At 41.3% G+C, this 19,372-nt stretch overlaps 1 protein-coding gene across 1 annotated transcript in view; it reads left to right on the forward strand.

Annotated features, from left to right (window-relative positions):
- The first annotated feature begins 720 nt into the window (after nt 1-720).
- The window catches only part of pip4p1a (phosphatidylinositol-4,5-bisphosphate 4-phosphatase 1a), an 83,589-nt gene continuing 64,937 nt past the window's right edge, over nt 721-19,372 (forward strand). The window contains exon 1 of the mRNA XM_028825605.2: nt 721-899. Coding sequence (XP_028681438.1) covers nt 782-899 — 118 coding nt within the window. The 5' untranslated portion in view covers nt 721-781. The remainder of the gene's footprint in view (nt 900-19,372) is intronic.

Here is a 19,372-nt window from a genome sequence, read left to right on the forward strand (position 1 = left end):
GTGTTACTTTTTTGAATTGTATCTGCTTGATTATATTTCTGTGTTACTTTTTTGAAACAAAATTAAATCATTAAAAAAGTTATAATTTACGTTTTGTTCATTCATTGGTTGATTGAGTGCCTAAGAGGGCAATTACGTTTTCACATCTGCGATAGAAGTGTGGACTTTTTTTCCTTCAATAAGTCAAACGATCGTTTAAGCCCTGTGTATTGTGTTTACTCGGGTTGTTGTTTTTTTTTTGTATTATACTAAATTTATTTGGATATCACTAATAATTAAGTGTTATGAATAAGGAAAAATTGAGGAAATCAGGAAGGGCGCAAATACTTTTTTACCTGTGCCAAGTGGTGTAGGCACGTCCCTACCGCCTTGTTTTCATGTACATCTCCATCCACTCAGTCATTTTATCTGCACGCTTTGGCACCTGAACGCCGCGCATCGGGCGAAGTAACCACTGATGCACAGAATGCCACACCGTCGGAGGGCGCTATAAGCCGTACTCATTAACTAAACCAGAAAAGACTCACACACAATCATCAGAGATAATGGCACTTGACTCATTAATTCAATCACCAGCAACTCCTATTGTTTTGAAGACTGAGATTACTGCGATACGTAAACATCAACAGGTCGAAGCAGAAATACGCAGCCCGCTCGTCACATGACACGAGCGAGACTGCGCAACACGCAGGGTCACGTGACATGAGTGAGCTGGCGTTCACGCACACCCTTGTCACGTGACAGCCTGGTGCAGGACTGAATCGTCTGGCTGTATCCTGGTATGGCGGACGGGGAGCGCTCTCCTCTCCTCTCGGATCTTAGCGATGGAGCTCTTAGCAGCGGGGCCGGTGGGATGCTGCCGGGAGCCCCTCCATTCGGCCATCCGAACAAACCGCAAGGTGAGTTTTTTAAATTTTGTTTTTTTTTGTAAACACCATGTTGTCACGTCACATTTGCCGGCGTGCGGACTTCCAATCCTCCCTGTAGGAAGGGAGGCTGCATCGCGAGAAGGGGAGAGACGAGCCACTCAGGACTAAAGAAACGATCGCAGTTCCCGTGCAGGGCAGGGGGGGACTCTACATTCGCGTTATCAAAGTGATTTGCAAGATCGGTTTCTTTTGTATCCAAAAACGTGAAAGAAAGGAGACTGCGGCGTTCTCTTGCGATCCTTGGCTAGCTGCGTTCATTCAACTCTACGTCTGTATTTACAGTGGGCGGCTCGGCCCCTGGTAACCGGACGGAGCAGTAAACACAGCCACACGTGTGTTGTTGTGTGTGCTCGTGGGTCTCTCAGCTGTGTGTTGGACACATGGCGGCATGCCGTTGCCACCATACGTTGTATGCATGGTGCAGTTTACTAAAAAGTCGTCTCATTCGCGAAAAACCCGCGGACTTGTGTTTACCAGTGCTTGCCAGTAACGTGCAGGTTTGTAGGTAGTGCTTCATTTTACAGTTCACCTCTAGATGCTCATGTAAGTGCATCCTTAATACAAAGGAACAAAAAACAAAGTCTCTTTTCGTAATACAGCTCGGGGTATGTCGTATTGGATGCCTAACGCTTAGTGATTCATTTTCGATTCGTTCTGACTGCCCGAATTTTGCTACAACACCTGATTTGATCGACTGTCCCCTTTAGCCAATCAGAGTTGCTCGTCCTAGCAGTCCGATGGCTTTCAGTCCAATCACAATTCTTGTAGCGATTCTGACGTTAAGTATCGCTGCTTTCTCCTCGCGATTCACCGGCAGAGGTGGAACTCGAACTATACCACCGTACGTTATTGCATGCTGGGGTGACCCTCCGACACCCTTACTGCAAATATTGGGGGCTTACTATGAGCCCCCGAAGAGAGTGGCGTGTTTTGTTTTTTTTTTTTTCTTTCCAATTTCAATCGTGAAGTCCGCTCATCAGAATTCTGGTCTTGTTGTGAAACGTGGGTGCATGCGGTGACTGCTTAATAGCATCAGCTACGCAGCTTTGTTTTATGTAGCTAGTGTTCCCTTGCTGAAGACTTGAGCTTGGAAGTGAGCTCGTGGATCCTACTTTGAGCCGTCCGTAACCAAGGTTACATGCCCATGTGGGCCAAACTATGGATGCTCAAATTGTGCACCCAACATTCGTATATTGCCCCAATGTGTTGGTACACTGACGTATTATTGCCTGGTACGAGTGAGCTGGGAACGAGCAAAAACCTGTGAAGTTTAGTGGGGACCCAAAGACTGGGAACTCCTGATCAAGATAACATGTATCTAAGCTTGAAACAATCATGTGAAATGATCAATGAGTTACTAAGTTAGTTATTTAGCCGACTTATTAATCTAAGGGCGTTTAACAGTATCCGAGGGATACAATTAGAGCACAGGCAGGTGAAGTAAACTGGTCATATAGTCCCACAGTGTCAGTAGTGAGATCTGAACTCACAGCCTCAGGGGTCAAAGCCCAAAGCTTTAATCAGTACTTCACACTGCCAGTCTTAAGCCAATTGATTTATTTAAAGAACATTAAAACCTCAAAATGTCAGTTTATACCGAAAAAGCCACTCCAAGTAAAATTCAACATCCCACAAATTCAGTCCTGGCTTAAGGCTGCCAGTGTGGCGTAATGGTTTAGGCTTTGAACCTTAAAATTGTGACGTCATTCATTTTCACACACAAACATCTGCTTGTTGCTGGGAGTGGGTGCAGAATGCTTCATCACTACTTCTCGTGTCTTACTTTGGTATAGGACAAATTATTATCCTAATAAGACTTTTAGTGCAGTTCCTAGGAGTAATTCTGAGACCCTTGATACACGTGAGGCACAGATCAGAACCTTTGGAAATCTGCCATTGGTAAAAGTTCTCCTAGAAACATTTATGAGCAACTGAACAGTGGGAGAAAATTTCAGCAGATAGATGTAAGAAGCCTATTTATGGCGATAAGAAACGTTGGGAGTGTGTCATTGATCATGACCAGGGGCCTCATGTATAAACGATGCGTACGCACAAAAATATTGCATAAGAATTTTTCCACGTTCAAATCGCGATGTATAAAACCTAAACTTGGCGTAAAGCCACGCACATTAACATGGTAGCTCATACCCTGGCGTATGCAAGTTCTCCGCTCGGTTTTGCAGACTGGCGGCACCCAGCGCCAAAGCAGTGCTACTGTTCCTGTGTGGTTATCCTTTCTTTTTCAGATCCACATCCCTGACGCGGCTTTATAAATACACTGACATTAACCACATATTGTTTATTAGTTTAATGCATCTGATTGTAATTAACCTGTAACAATATAATGGTCCACGGAATGGTCAAACTATTCTAAATACCATAACTGCTTTAGTGTTGTTACTCTCACTGCACCTTCTTCTTCTTTCAGCTGCTCCCGTTAAGGGTTGTCACATCGGATCATCTTTTTCCATATCACTCTCACTACATCACTTGGAGTACTGTATTTATATCACTATATCTGAGTGTGAATCACAGCTGTACAGCAGCTGATCAGAAAGTGAATTATCAGGATACAGCATCAAGAACACGCTGCCTCAGCCATGCTGTCTATTTGAACTGCTCTCATACGGCAAACGCTTCAGAGCCTTTCCTGTACGGACCTCGCCGTTCACAAACAGTTTCATCCCAAGAACTATAAACGCACTCAATCAGTCCATCAAGTGCTCCTTGTAGAACTGTTTGTACTTATAAGTACAATCACCTCACTGTAAACTTGCGATAGTTATAATATTGCACAACCTGAGCCACTTTATAAAGCGTGTATTTACATATGATGACGACATCATTTTTAAGATGAAATGCAGCCAAATATGTTTATTATATTATACAGATAAAACTTTTAACTTTAACTAGTTAAAGTGCCGCTGGTGCTCCGTTCACAAATTGTTCCAACCTCGTGCTGTATTCTGGCTGGTGCTGATGTGACACTGGAAGGATAGAATAATTAAAAACATACTACGAAGATATTTCATTGTTCCTTAAAAGTTTTGAAGAATTGGCGTTCTAAGCTTACAGATGGCTTAACGTCTATTACAGAGCTGATTGTGTGGTGATTGGGTATTTGGAGAAAGAAAAGTAAGGACAACATTTGAAAGAGACAGTACTGCTACAATAAAGGTCACGCATGGCGCAGCAAGCATCTTGCGTGAGACAGGAACCATCACTGCCACCGTGTTCCCATGTTTAATAACATGCTTTAACTCCTATCATCATGAAAATGATATCACGTATACATCTTGGTATTTTAATTATTCAGAGAGCTGTAATATCACAAATGTAATGGATTCTGTGTCCTGTAAGAGGAAGAGAAAGCCCGAAAGCACGTAGTGATTCACACACATAGAAGATCAAATACAAAACAAAGCATTTAATGTGCTACTTTAGTTATGATGGGATTGAGAAACTAGTAAATAAAACGATTTTAAGATGAAGTTTATGATGTTCTACTTTAATGACAAAATAAACTACGTGATTAAAGTGTTGAGAAAAGCCAAGTAAAATGACACCTTTTATTGGCAAACTAAAAAGATGACAATATGCAAGCTTTCGAGGCAACTCAGGCCCCTTCTTCAGTCAAGATGTAATCTTGTAAGATTAATGTAAATGTAAGATTACATCTCGCCTGAAGAAGGGGCCTGAGTTGCCTCGAAAGCTTGCATATTGTAATCCTTTTAGTTAGCCAATAAAAGATGTCATTTTGCTTGGCTTTTCTCTACATTCATAATGGCTAACACGGTACAACACCCTAGTACTACGTGATTAAAGTGGAAATTTAGAGATTAAAGTTGACCTTTCATGCTTTTTCCCCACTGTGTGCCTATTTTTTTTTCTCTGTACCCTAATAAGCTTTCATATGACACTCAGACGGTGGGCTACGACTCGCCTTTTCACGACGACTTTGATATGTGACAACTTCTTTTGAAGTGAGCTTTCGAGTTTCTCTGACACTCTGTCACTTGATCAGCTTCCTTTTGTTGATTATATCACTGTTTAAACCAACAAATAGTACGTTTTTCTTTGCCTCCACTTGGTATTCGCTGAAATTCTTCCATTTTCCCTCTTACTTTTGCCATTGTCTTTTCACAGAAGGCTGATCTTAAGGGCTATTTATATTGATTTGCATATTCAAAGAGGTGTAATTCTGGGAGGAGTTGGGGTGGCACAGAAGGCGCGTGCATGTGTGTTACTTTTCACGCTGACCGGGATTTATGGAGCAGAAGAACGTGGAAGTTGGCGTTCACACAGACTTATGCATCTGGATTTTTTTGTGCGTAAGCACATTTCCGCTTTTGTGCTTACGTCATGTTATAGTGTGAATTCTATGCACGAAGTTATACATGAGGCCCCAGGTCATATTTTACTTCTAGTAATTTTGCTTAGAAATTACTACATCTACATTGCACATACAGCTTTTTTGTGGTATACCTTTGAATATACTGTTAACATATCATGGAGATATAAAGTTAGTATCGTTCCAATTATATAGTACCTATTAATTACATTTATCACGTGTTGTTATGAAGATAGAAGGTTGATGTAGTTAGTTATTTCTGAACATCTTGTACATAGCACTTTCTGGTCAGGGTGCAAGGGTGCCAATCATGTTGAGTGCGTCTGTATTTGAGTTCTGTGCACATCCTTGAGCAGCACAGACAGCAGTCGCTGTTCTTTTTGTCTCATACCTGCTTTGTGGGAGGTTTGCCTGGTCTTCTGCTTATGTGTTACTTGGCTTGCCTGACCAGTCTGCTTCAGAGTATGCAGTGTTTGTTTTTAAATCTGACATTTATACATTCGCTCAGGTATTCCACAATCTTTTTTTTTTTTTACTTCATTGGTTGACAAGGGGGCTCCGCCCCCTGCTCGCTTCGCTCGCCTACCCCGGCGTTTTGAACCCGTGCCCGCTGGGCAGCCACGTGTGAGGATGACGCACGTTTAATACGGAGCGTTCACCCGTGTCACTCTGGGGCCCCCCACTGTTAAAATGGAGCTCCGTCCGTACTATTATGCATTGTGGAGTACGGGTCCGCCTGCGCTGAGTGGTGTGGACGTTTAACTGTCGTTGTTTCTGCCTTTATATTCTGTATCTTGGTGTGCATGTGTTTCGTGCCTAGGTTTTTTTGAAGCTGTTGCATTTCAGTTTTCATCATCTGTAACTCGCTCTGCATGTGTTTGTCCCCGTTCTTTAATTCCTTTATAAAGTTTTACTTCGTTTCCAGCAGCTCCGTGTATGACTGTATGTGAATGTGTGCTTTTCTACTTTTATTTTTCTATTTTTATTTATTGATCACTTTCCAGACAGAAGAGCAGCTTCAGCGACAGACTGCTGTCACTGTCCTGCTCCACAGACAGATTGAGGAGATCGTTCCTCCCCCTAACTATGTGACTCTTCAATTCCACGCGGGGAGGTAAATGTTAACATTTAACATTATTATACATAGTTATTGTCTGTTTTTCACCTGCATTATTATCTTTCTTTAATTTAATATTATTTATTGTATCAGTATGCTGCTGCTGGAGAATGTGAATTTCCCATTGGGATTAATAAAGTATCTATCTATCTATCTATCTATCTATCTATCTATCTATCTATCTATCTATCTATCTACTCTATCTACTCTATCTACTCTATCTACTCTATCTACTCTATCTATCTACTCTGTGTTTTATTTCTGACCTCGCTTTATCCTGCTTGTGGCATGTCAGACGGTTCGTAGTCTTTCTCGTTTTACTCTGGGCAGGGAGGCTAGGGGCGCGTTGCCTCATTTTTTATTTCTGTTAGTGGAGGGGGGCTTTGTGTGTCGTGGGTCTGAAGCCTCTTTTTTGTGTGCGTCCCGTTTCGTGTGCTATGGGCTTCGTGTGGCGCTGTGTGCCAAGGGTTTGTGTGGCGCCTGCGTCTGACTCCTTTTTTTTTGTGTGCTATGGGCCCGGCGCCTCATTTCTTATTTTCCGTTGCTTGGAGGGGGGCTTTGTGTGGCGCCTGCGCACTACGTCTTTTGCGTCCACGGCCCATGTCCCTGCGTCCATATCCGGTTTACCATTCTCGTTTAGTAATATGGATATGTTTATGGGTATCTGTATCCAGCAGGGGGTGCTAGCTCCCTTGTTGGAATGAGTTATTTTGTAATTGCGACGTGTTATATAATCCAAAACTATATAGATATAATATAAAAAGGTGAAACCCTTCCCTTAGTGATATAGGTGGTAAGAAATCACATAGGAGAAATACAGTCATATGAAAAAGTTTGGGAGCCCCTCTTAATTCTTTGGATTTTTGTTTCTCATTGGCTGAGCTATCAAAGTAGCAACTTCCTTTTAATATCTGACATGCCTTATGGTAACAGTAGTACTTCAGCAGTGACATTAAGTTTATCGGATTAACAGAAAATATGCAATATGCGTCATAAAATTAGACAGGTGCATAAATGTGAGCACCCCAACAGAGATATGACATCAATACTTAGTTGACCTTCTAATTATATATAATTAATAGACTCATGACTGAGGCGCTGCAGAGAGTGGCAGCCTTTTCAGCAGCTCCGTGTATGATTGTGAATTTCCCCTTTGGGATTAATATAGTATCTATCTATCTATCTATCAATCTATCAATCTATCAATCTATCAATCTATCAATCTAATCTAATCTAATCTAATCTAATCTAATCTAATCTAATCTAATCTAATCTAATCTAATCTAATCTAATCTAATCTAATCTAATCTAATCTAATAGCCTCTAGACGCTGTCCTCCTATAGCCTTTGCTGAGTGTCTGATTCTGGATGGAGGTATTGTTGACCATTCTTCATACACAATCTCTCCAGTTCAGTTCCATTTGATGGACAGCCTGCTTCAAATCATCCCATAGATTTCCGATGATCTTCAAGTCAGGGGACTGACGGCCATTCCAGAACATTGTACTTCTCCCTCTGCATGAATGCCTTTGTAGATTTCCAGCTGTGTTTTGGGTCCTTATCTTGTTGGAATATCCAACCCCTGTATACAGTGGTGTGAAAAACTATTTGCCCCCTTCCTGATTTCTTATTCTTTTGCATGTTTGTCACACAAAATGTTTCTGATCATCAAACACATTTAACCATTAGTCAAATATAACACAAGTAAACACAAAATGCAGTTTGTAAATGGTGGTTTTTATTATTTAGGGAGAAAAAAAAATCCAAACCTACATGGCCCTGTGTGAAAAAGTAATTGCCCCCTGAACCTAATAACTGGTTGGGCCACCCTTAGCAGCAATAACTGCAATCAAGCGTTTGCGATAACTTGCAATGAGTCTTTTACAGCGCTCTGAAGGAATTTTGGCCCACTCATCTTTGCAAAATTGTTGTAATTCAGCTTTATTTGAGGGTTTTCTAGCATGAACCGCCATTTTAAGGTCATGCCTTACAATCTCAATTGGATTCAGATCAGGACTTTGACTAGGCCACTCCAAAGTCTTCATTTTGTTTTTCTTCAGCCATTCAGAGGTGGATTTGCTGGTGTGTTTTGGGTCATTGTCCTGTTGCAGCACCCAAGATCGCTTCAGCTTGAGTTGACGAACAGATGGCCGGACATTCTCCTTCAGGATTTTTTGGTAGACAGTAGAATTCATGGTTCCATCTATCACAGCAAGCCTTCCAGGTCCTGAAGCAGCAAAACAACCCCAGACCATCACACTGCCACCACCATATTTTACTGTTGGTATGATGTTCTTTTTCTGAAATGCTGTGTTCCTTTTACGCCAGATGTAACGGGACATTTGCCTTCCAAAAAGTTCAACTTTTGACTCATCAGTCCACAAGGTATTTTCCCAAAAGTCTTGGCAATCATTGAGATGTTTCTTAGCAAAATTGAGACGAGCCCTAATGTTCTTTTTGCTTAACAGTGGTTTGCGTCTTGGAAATCTGCCATGCAGGCCGTTTTTTGCCCAGTCTCTTTCTTATGGTGGAGTCGTGAACACTGACCTTAATTGAGGCAAGTGAGGCCTGCAGTTCTTTAGACGTTGTCCTGGGGTCTTTTGTGACCTCTCGGATTAGTCGTCTCTGCGCTCTTGGGGTAATTTTGGTCGGCCGGCCACTCCTGGGAAGGTTCACCACTGTTCCATGTTTTTGCCATTTGTGGATAATGGCTCTCACTGTGGTTCGCTGGAGTCCCAAAGCTTTAGAAATGGCTTTATAACCTTTACCAGACTGATAGATCTCAATGACTTCTGTTCTCATTTGTTCCTGAATTTCTTTGGATCTTGGCATGATGTCTAGCTTTTGAGGTGCTTTTGGTCTACTTCTCTGTGTCAGGCAGCTCCTATTTAAGTGATTTCTTGATTGAAACAGGTGTGGCAGTAATCAGGCCTGGGGGTGGCTACGGAAATTGAACTCCGGTGTGATACACCACAGTTAGGTTATTTTTTAACAAGGGGGCAATTACTTTTTCACACAGAGCCATGTAGGTTTGGATTTTTTTTCTCCCTAAATAATAAACACCATCATTTAAAAACTGCATTTTGTGTTTAGTTGTGTTATATTTGACTAATGGTTAAATGTGTTTGATGATCAGAAACATTTTGTGTGACAAACATGCAAAAGAATAAGAAATCAGGAAGGGGGCAAATAGTTTTTCACACCACTGTAACTTCAACTTTGTGACTGATGCTTGAACATTATCCTGAAGAATTTGTTGATATTGGGTTGAATTCATCTGACCCTCGACTTTAACAAGGGCCCCAGTCCCTGAACTAGCCACACAGCCCCACAGCATGATGGAACCTCCACCAAATGTGACAGTAGGTAGCAGGTGTTTATCTTGGAATGCGGTGTTCTTCTTCCGCCATGCAAAGCGCTTTTTGTTCTGACCAAATAACTCCATTTTTGTCTCATCAGTCCAAAGCACTTTGTTACCAAATTAATCTGGCTTGTCTAAATGAGCATTGGCATACAACAAGTGACTCTGTTTGTGACGTGAGTGCAGAAAGGGCTTCTTTCTCATCACCCTGCCATACAGATGTTTGAATTGTAGAACGATGTACAGATACACCATCTGCAGTCAGATGTTCTTGCAGGTCTTTGGAGGTGATCTGTGGGTTGTCTGTCACCATTCTCACAATCCTGCTCATATGCCACTCCTGTATTTTTCTTGGCGTGCCAGACCTGCTGGGTTTAACAGCAACTGTGCCTGTGGCCTTCCATTTCCTGATTCCATTCCTTCCCGTTGAAACTGACAGTTTAATCCTCTGAGATAGCTTTTTTTTTCTCCCTAAACCAGGAGATTCAACAGTCTTTGTTATCAGATCTTTGTAGAGTTGCTCTGATGATCCCATGCTGTCACTCTTCAGAGGAGAGTCAAAGGGAAGGAAGCCCAAGTTGTAATTGACCACCTTAAATACCTTTATGTCTCATGATTGGACACACCTGTCTATGAAGTTCAAGGCTTAACAAGCTCATCACACCAATCAGCATTGAGCAGTGACAGGAATTCAAATCAACACAATGACAAGGGGACCCACATTTGTGCACAGCCAGTTTTTCACCTTTGATTTCTTTTCATACAACTAAATACTGCGTCACTAAAAATCTTTGTTTGGAAAACACAGCAGTACTCAGATGTTCCTAGGAAATGAAAGACATACCACTGATATCTTTAATGTTGAAAGGAGAGTCAATTAGTATGCAGGCTGAGAGGGGGTCACAAATTTTTTTATATGACTGTAACTTAGCTTTCTTTAATGATGGCTTATGCTGCATAACAGACGAAGGATGCCATGACAAGAACCCAGTTCAGGAGTGGGGGCCCGATGTGTAGAGTCTGCCATTTTCGTCGCTGTGTTAGAAGGATTTTCAGGATCAGATGACGTTATCTCCCATCTGTCCGTCGGGTTCAAAGGTGTGCTGGGCAATGTTCCAAGGCTTTACACTCTTTCCTCACATGCAGGCCCCCACTTCGGTGAATCCCATCTTTCCAAACAAGGCACAGAGGACAGAGTTTCATGCTGAGTTTGACACACAGAAATAGTATACAATGCCCATTTCACAGTTGTCCCTGTCTTGTCTTCTAATGCTTGCCTAGCAATTCCAAATGATGAGCCCCTGTGCTAAATCTGGCATTGTGTCAGCTGTGCATGTGAGTAGAAAGAAAATTAGATTTATCAAATATTAAACATGTATCTTTAATGTCTGGGTCATGAGTGCCATTTGCATTCTCTGTGAGTCATATTGTTGAGGTGCACCTTTGGACTGCAGATGCTGGATCTTGACCTGAAAGTCATTTCTTCATGTCGTGTACATTTTTGTTATTGACTGCCATTCACATGGATTTGTCGTAGGGTAGGTAGAATGTTCTCATTCAAAATGATTTTGTTTTTTGTAGACTAATGGGCACTTTCACATTATTTCTGAAGTTGATGTAAAGTCTTATCGTTGTGGGTTGGTTGGTTAACTCAGTTTGGTGGAGTTTCTTTGTCTCTTTTGCTGATCATGAAGTATGGTGTTACATTCTGGGCCCAGCATTGTGCAAATATGCCGGTCAGTGGTGTTTTCCTAAAGAGTTTTATTCCTGGCTCATGAACGCAAATGTGGAGTTGCTACTTAAGAACACAAAAAGAGAACATGGTGAATCTTCAGCAAAAGACTGAATTCATTTCTGCCTCATCAAATTTAGTGAAATTCAAAGGTTTCATCTATTAGAGCTGCTGTCATGCAGGCCAGCGGTGATGCTGTCTTCCTCAAATACCTGAAGAACAGAGGCACTCCAGCTTGGCCTCTTGTGTTAGAGAAGCAAGCAGATCTGAGGACTTTTATTGCCGTGAGGTATGCGACTTGTGTGTTGGTGCAGTTTTTATTCTTTTCCTTTAGGTTTTTAACAAAGTAGTAGTAGCTGTACTTGTCACATGTACTAAGTACAGCGAAGTCCCTTCATGCTCAGAGTGCGGAGTGGTGGCTCTGAGGCTAGGGATCTGCACTGGCAATCGGAAGGTTGCCGGTTCGAATCCCGTAAATGCCAAAAGGGACTCTGCTCTGTTGGGCCCTTAAGCAAGGCCCTTAACCTGCAATTGCTGAGCGCTTTGAGTAGTGAGAAAAGCGTTATATAAATGCAAAGAACAGAATTATTATTATTATGCTCGACCACCGTGGTACATTTAAAAGGAAGAGCCTGCAGTTAGCCGTGAGGAAGTATAGTCCACATTTAAGATCTTTTTCCACATTCAGCAAATGTTAAGATGTTTGTCACAAGAGAAATAGCGCAGTATTCTAGATTTCCTGAAAGCAAACCACTCCATTTTTTAAGAAGTTCAGTGCATTTACAAAACCTTAGTATTGGTTGTTAAGGTTATACTGTAGTTGAAGCCCAGGCTGTCCAATAAAACAAGCCAGTGACCTTTACAACAACAATATTTATTTATATAGCACTTTTTCATACACATGATGTGGCTCACAGTGCTTTGCATGATGAAGAAAGTAAAGTTTATAACAATATAAGATTAGGCAATACTAAATAACAAAGAATAAAATTAAGGTCCGATATCTGGGAGGACTTCAGTACACGAGCAGTGGTACCAACAATGTAGTCAGACTTCTATTTTTGGGCACATACACCGTCAGCATGGCCCTGCCATATCTAAACACTAGCGCGGAGAGTCACTCGCGTACTGAAGTGTCTATAGCTGCAGGTGGAAGCAGCCGTCGCACTTTTCATAACTGATCTTTTCCTCAATCAGGAGTGGCATTGCACATGTACTGTGTCGGCATCAAACCCAGGAAGCTCTGCAGTCTACTTGTGACTTTACGCTGTAGGCAGATAAGTAAATAAATCAAGGTAAATCTATAGGCCTCTATATAAGTAACATACACAGTGGAACCTTGGTTCATGAACATCTCGTACCACGTACAAATCGGCTTACAACCAAAAAGTTCGCCAATCTTTTGCATCTGTTAACGAACACACACTCGGGCGACGAACAAGCCAGTTTCCCTTCCGATTCGTATGTGCATGTGATTTCCACACGTGTTCAGTCTCTCCCTGTACAGTACATTGTTCTCTTCCTTCATGCCAGAACTCAACTCATGCAAGGTTAGTTTTCTTGGTTGTTTATGGTTAGTTTTTGAAATTTTTCAAATATTAATTTTTTTCCCCCTTCTGCTTAAAACTCAAAAAAAAATAAAATAAAGTGTTTACAACGATTGGTTTGTAAGGCTATTAGCGTGAACTCTTGCAATGTTAGCTTTCTCTGTTCAAGGTTTTCTCAGTGTTATTCAATGTTTTTACATTTAGTTTACTATTACACTGTGCATTCTATGGTATAATTAACTATTTTTGTGCTTAAAAATCTTTAAAAAAAATAGAGCTTGTACGGTCCAGAACAGATTAATTGTATTTACATACAATCCTATGGCGGAAATTACTTGGGGTCATGACCAAATCGGGTTGCGACCAGAGTTTTGGAACGAATTACGGTCGTGACCCGAGGTTCCACTGTACTTCCTTAAAAGGCTGGCGTCCTTCAACATCTACAATAAGATGCTGCAGATGTTCTATCAGACAGTTGTGGCGAGCGTCCTCTTCTACGTGGTGGTGTGCTGGGGAGGCAGCATAAAGAAGAGGGACGCCTCACGCCTGGACAAACTGGTGAGGAAGGCAGGCTGTATTGTAGACACAGATCTGAAAAGTTTGACATCCATGGTTCCACTGTAAATGTTTTTTTCATATAAAGACCATCACAAAAAATAATTGCAAACAGAACTTTGCATGATACTTTGGCGAGCTCTGTAAGCCGTGCTGTTTCGTTGAAGGACAGGTATGGGCAGGGCTTCAGAGTCGGAGACAATTTTGGGTACCTGGAGTTGGAGTCGGCAAAAATGAACCGACTCCTAATAAATTTATATTGTAATGAAAAAAAAAAATACAGCAAGTACCAAAGTCCCATTTCACAAACAGTAGTCATAATGAAGTCCATCTGTGATATAAGAATAAAGCCCAGGGCAGAGTTGAGTTACTACAAGTGTGAAGTTCAGCTGAGCGATTATACAACCTGACATTCACATATTGTTATCTGGATTATGGTACATTACAAAAAGTGTTTTCATTTAATTTCAGATGTAATATGTTTAACAAGTTCATTTGAGTGTAGACAAGTGTAATGATGTAAGCGGAGGTGTGTGCTATGGCCTGATGTTTGTTCAGGGGTCAATACGGTAGAGAGTCCACTTCCTAGCCAATAGTTCTGTGGTTAAATGACGACGTGTATGTTGCCTTCCTTCAATCAACATGGAAAATACATTAACATATTAAATACAGAGGAGTTGGAGTCGGGGGGTCGATGTCGAAGGATTTATCTACCGACTCCACAGTCCTGGGTATGGGACAGACTGACTGGCAGGATGACACAACGGTGCCATCTTTTCGCCTTTACGCCTGGTGAAGCTGGATTGTTCTTATATGTGAGTGGATGTTTCTTGTGGTGAGGGCTTCTGTTCTCTGTCCCCGATGTAGAACCCTCATCCTTATCTGAGTTCACCTCTGCTATAGCACGTCTTTATTTAACAGCAGCGTCAGATCGGGGGCGAGCGTGAGTGCGACTGAGAGAGTAAAACGCTAACCTTTCCAAGTACCATAAACTTACAGCAGCTGTTACAGACTCAAATCTAATGTATGTTTTTATTTTATAATAATAACAATAAGAGATTCTGTCGCACTGCACAATATTTCCATCGATTTTCAGTTTGCAGCCTTCCTTTCCAAAATCTTTGTGAGTCGGGGCAGTTGTGGTAGGCTCCTGTTAATATTAGTTGTGTACTCCGATATCCACTTTGACTCAGCCTGACCAATGTGTGACTCTCATCAAAATAATCAAACGGGTTTGGTTTTGGTTTAAGTTGCAGCAGCCAACTCTGTGAATGTGAAAGGTGACAACCAATAATTGATCACCCCACCCAGAAGGGCAATGCATCAGCAAATAAACAAGACAGGCGTATGGTCTGCACCTTGCTTATAGAAGAAGGTCTCATCCAGAGCTCAACACTAACTTTTAAAAGTGTTTGCCAGGCTTGGCAACCAAGCATCAAGTTTTTGTTGCCAAAACCAAAAATATGGTTGCTATTTTAACAGTCTGTGTTTTAGAGTAATTAAGATGCTGTAGCAGTCCGGTGCCGCTAAGATTCACACCTTCGAAGAGACAGTGATTTATTTATTTTTTTAGTGGTGATTTCAGGGACGCCCCCAGCCTTGGCCCGACCCTCGCAAACAGAGACAAAAATAAAACCGGAAATAAAATGGCAAATAAAGAATTTATTAACAATAATAAATGAAAACAACGATCCCACCCCAGTTCCCCTTATGGCGATTAAACATTAACTACAATAAATCACACACAGTAAAATCAATCACAAAAAACGGCAACAGATGTAATGTAAAGATGAAGGTAAATAGTCCAGAGATCCGCACGTTGAAGGGGAATGTAAAGATAGTCCTACCAGTAGTTCCTGAAATGGTGAAGACGGGTTAAGGAGCGCTCCTTTCTTCACAGGATGGCCATAAATCCACATACAGTCCTCACGTAACAGGCAGACAGCAGACAATCCAGACCCCGACCAAGAAACTATCCAGGACAAAAATTAGAAGGCACAGGGAGCAGACAAGAACTTCAGACATGAACCATTCTTTCTTCTTGGCATCACCAGCCTCCTTTTAAATTTCGCGCTGTCCTCCTTGAACCCCACAGCCCCTGCACCATTAGTAGAAGACCAATCAGAGCCACTGCAGGGAGTGCTGGGAGTTGCAGTTTCAAGCCCCAGTAGCACCACTTGCTAATCTGAAGTGTTCATCATTTAACACGTCAGCATTCCGGCTTTGTCCTTGTGTCACGTGGTTTGTTCAAACCTAGCCAATGAGGATTGCGGTTGTATAATTCAGTTTATTGAGTTTTCACATATTAAACACTTCCTAATTAGCTGCTGAAGTTTCAAGTGCAGGATGGTTGTTTGCATAAGACTCATTGCAAGAAGGTATGGAATACATCCTTTGTGTAATTAATATGCACTGAATGAGATTCCTTTCTGCAGTCCGTTTTAAAATCCTGGTTTCATGTGACACAGAGGGCCAGCAAATGAAACGAGCCTGACCTGCCAGAGTTCACTTCAGTAAGCCATCACCAAGCTGAACAAACTGAAAGTTATGCTTTGCATAAATCACAGATCACAGCAGTGTACTGTAGAGAGACTTCTTACAGGTTACAGTAAGTCATTAGTAATAAGACTTACCATATATACTCACGTTTAAGTTCTCTCGCAGATAAGTCGGGGCTTGATTTTTACAGTATAGTTTCTGGTATTTTATGTCGGTCCGTATACAGGTGGTGGTCATAAAATTAGAATATCATGACAAAGTTGATTTATTTCAGTAATTCCATTCAAAAGTGAAACTTGTATATTAGATTCATTCATTACACACAGACTGATGTATTTCAAATGTTTATTTCTTTTAATGTTGATGATTATAACTGACAACTAATGAAAGTCCCAAATTCAGTATCTCGGAAAATTAGAATATTGTGAAAAGGTTCAATATTGAAGACACCTGGTGCCACACTCTAATCAGCCATTTAACTCAAAACACCTGTAAAAGCCTTTAAATGGTCTCTCAGTCGAGTTCTGTAGGCTACACAATCATGGGGTAGACTGCTGACTTGACAGTTGTCCAAAACACGACTATTGACACCTTGCACAAGGAGGGCAAGACACAAAAGGTCATTGCTAAAGAGGCTGGCTGTTCACAGAGCTCTGTGTCCAAGCACATTAATAGAGAGGCGAAGGGAAGGACGAGATGTGGTAGAAAAAAGTGGACAAGCAATAGGGATAACCGCACCCTGGAGAGGATTGGGAAACAAAACCCATTCAAAAATGTGGGGGGGATTCACAAAGAGTGGACTGCAGCTGGAGTCAGTGCTTCAAGAACCACCACACACAGACGTATGCAAGACATGGGTTTCAGCTGTCGCATTCCTTGTGTCAAGCCACTCTTGAACAAGAGACAGCGTCAGACGCGTCTCGCCTGGGCTAAAGACAAAAAGGACTGGACTGCTGCTGAGTGGTCCAAAGTTATGTTCTCTGATGAAAGTAAATTTTGCATTTCCTTTGGAAATCAAGGTCTCAGAGTCTGGAGGAAGAGAGGAGAGGCACAGAATGCACGTTGCTTGAGGTGCAGTGTAAAGTTTCCACAGTCAGTGATGGTTTGGGGTGCCATGTCATCTGCTGGTGTTGGTCCATTGTGTTTTCTGAGGTCCAAGGTCAACGCAGCCGTCTACCAGGAAGTTTTAGAGCACTTCATGCTTCCTGCTGCTGACGAACTTTATGGAGATGCAGATTTCATTTTCCAACAGGACCTGGCACCTGCACACAGTGCCAAAGCTACCAGTAGCTGGTTTAAGGACCATGGTATCCCTGTTCTTGATTGGCCAGCAAACTCGCCTGACCTTAACCCCATAGAAAATCTATGGGGTATTGTGAAGAGGAAGATGCAATATGCCAGACCCAACAATTCAGAAGAGCTGAAGGCCACTATCAGAGCAACATGGGCTCTCATAACACCTGAGCTGTGCCACAGACTGATTGACTCCATGCCACGCCACATTGCTGCAGTAATCCAGGCCAAAGGAGCCCCAGCTAAATATTGAGTGCTGTACATGCTCAGACTTTTCATGTTCATACCTTTCAGTTGGCCAACATTTCTAAAAATCCTTTTTTTGCATTGGTCTTAATTGATATTCTAATTTTCCGAGATACTGAATTTGGGACTTTCATTAGTTGTCAGTTATAATCATCAGCATTAAAATAAATAAACATTTGAAATACACAAGTCTGTGTGTAATGAATGAATCTAATATACAAGTTTCACTTTTTGAATGGAATTACTGAAATAAATCAACTTTGTCATAATATTCTAATTTTATGACCAGCACCTGTAAATCGAATGCGGAAAACTCACGCTATTGGTCCAAGAGATTATGATATGCTAATGCCTGTCTGAGTATGGAAGCGTATTAGGGCCACAGAGAAGAAGAAAAAAAAATACAGACACAGTGAAGGAAAAAAAGTTTGTCGAGAATAAAGTCGACATATTGACTTTATTCTCGTAGTTTATTTTCTCACTAAAGTAGAACATCATAAATGTCATTTTAAAATCAATGTTTAATTTACTAGATTTTCTCAAACCCTGTCATAAGTAATGTAACACATTAAATTCTTTGTGTTAAGTGTTCCCTGACCCATGTTGCTTGGTACATACTTCTTAAGCTGACTTCCTCTCCTTGACTTTATTCTCGACATATACTTTTTTTGTTTTTTCTTCTCCGTGGCCCTAATACGCTTCCGTACCTGAGAGAGTAAGCACGGAGCACACGGCCTTTTTTACATGACCACACAGTAATACCCAAACTATTCCGAAGCGACGTTTGCACTATTTTGTGTTTTTTGTATCTCACACCGTCACACACCTTTATCGTAAGAGCATCTCTTATCTACGATGGAGCGTTTGATCAGAAGTAAATATGAAACTGGTGTTAAATTAAACATCATTGAAGTAGTGAAAGAAATTGGTAACTGTGCTGCTGTAACAAAATTCGATGTGTCTGAGAAACTGGTGCGTGACTGGAGGAGGCAAGAAGATATAAAAAAAAAATAAATAAATGTCGTATTTTTGAAAGGACATATAAGTCAGTTTCTGATTTTATGATTGATTTTTTGGGTTTCAAGACCCGACTTATACGCGAGTACATACGGTATTTTTGAACAAAGTACAAAGCTATATTTTAATAGATACATTATATGTACAGTGCCCTCCATAATATTTGGAACAAAGGCATATTTCTCCTTGAGTTGCTCCATAATTGAAAATTTCAAATCAAACAATTCAGACTTGTGATTAAAATGCACATTGCAGACTTTCATTTAAGAGGATTTGCAGACATTTCACAAGTCACAAGACTTTCTCCACGCACCTCCCTGCCTAAACGACTGCAGATTTCAGTGCACCAAAATGTTTGGAACAATTGGCATCAGAGGTGTTTGTGATTCCTCAGGTGGGTTTCATGGCTTCATAAGATACCTCAGTTTGCTTCTACCCTGTGGAGTCTGCAGTTGCCATTGTTCAACATGAGGACAAGAGGTGTGTCAATGAAAGTCAAAAAAGCCATCATGAGACTGAAAAACAAGCATAAAACCATTTGACATATCGGTAAAACCTTAGGATGACCAAAACCAACTGTCTGGAATATCATTAAGATGAAAGAGCTTGCTGGTGAGCTGAGTTAGTTCTCAAAGGGACTGGTAGGCCAAGAAAGACCCCCACTTCTGACAACAGAAGAATCCTCACTGTGGTCAAGAAAAAGCCCCAAACGCCTGTCTGACAAA

The sequence above is a fragment of the Erpetoichthys calabaricus genome, chromosome 2 (assembly GCF_900747795.2).
Source record: "Erpetoichthys calabaricus chromosome 2, fErpCal1.3, whole genome shotgun sequence".
NCBI classification, from domain to species: domain Eukaryota; kingdom Metazoa; phylum Chordata; class Cladistia; order Polypteriformes; family Polypteridae; genus Erpetoichthys; species Erpetoichthys calabaricus.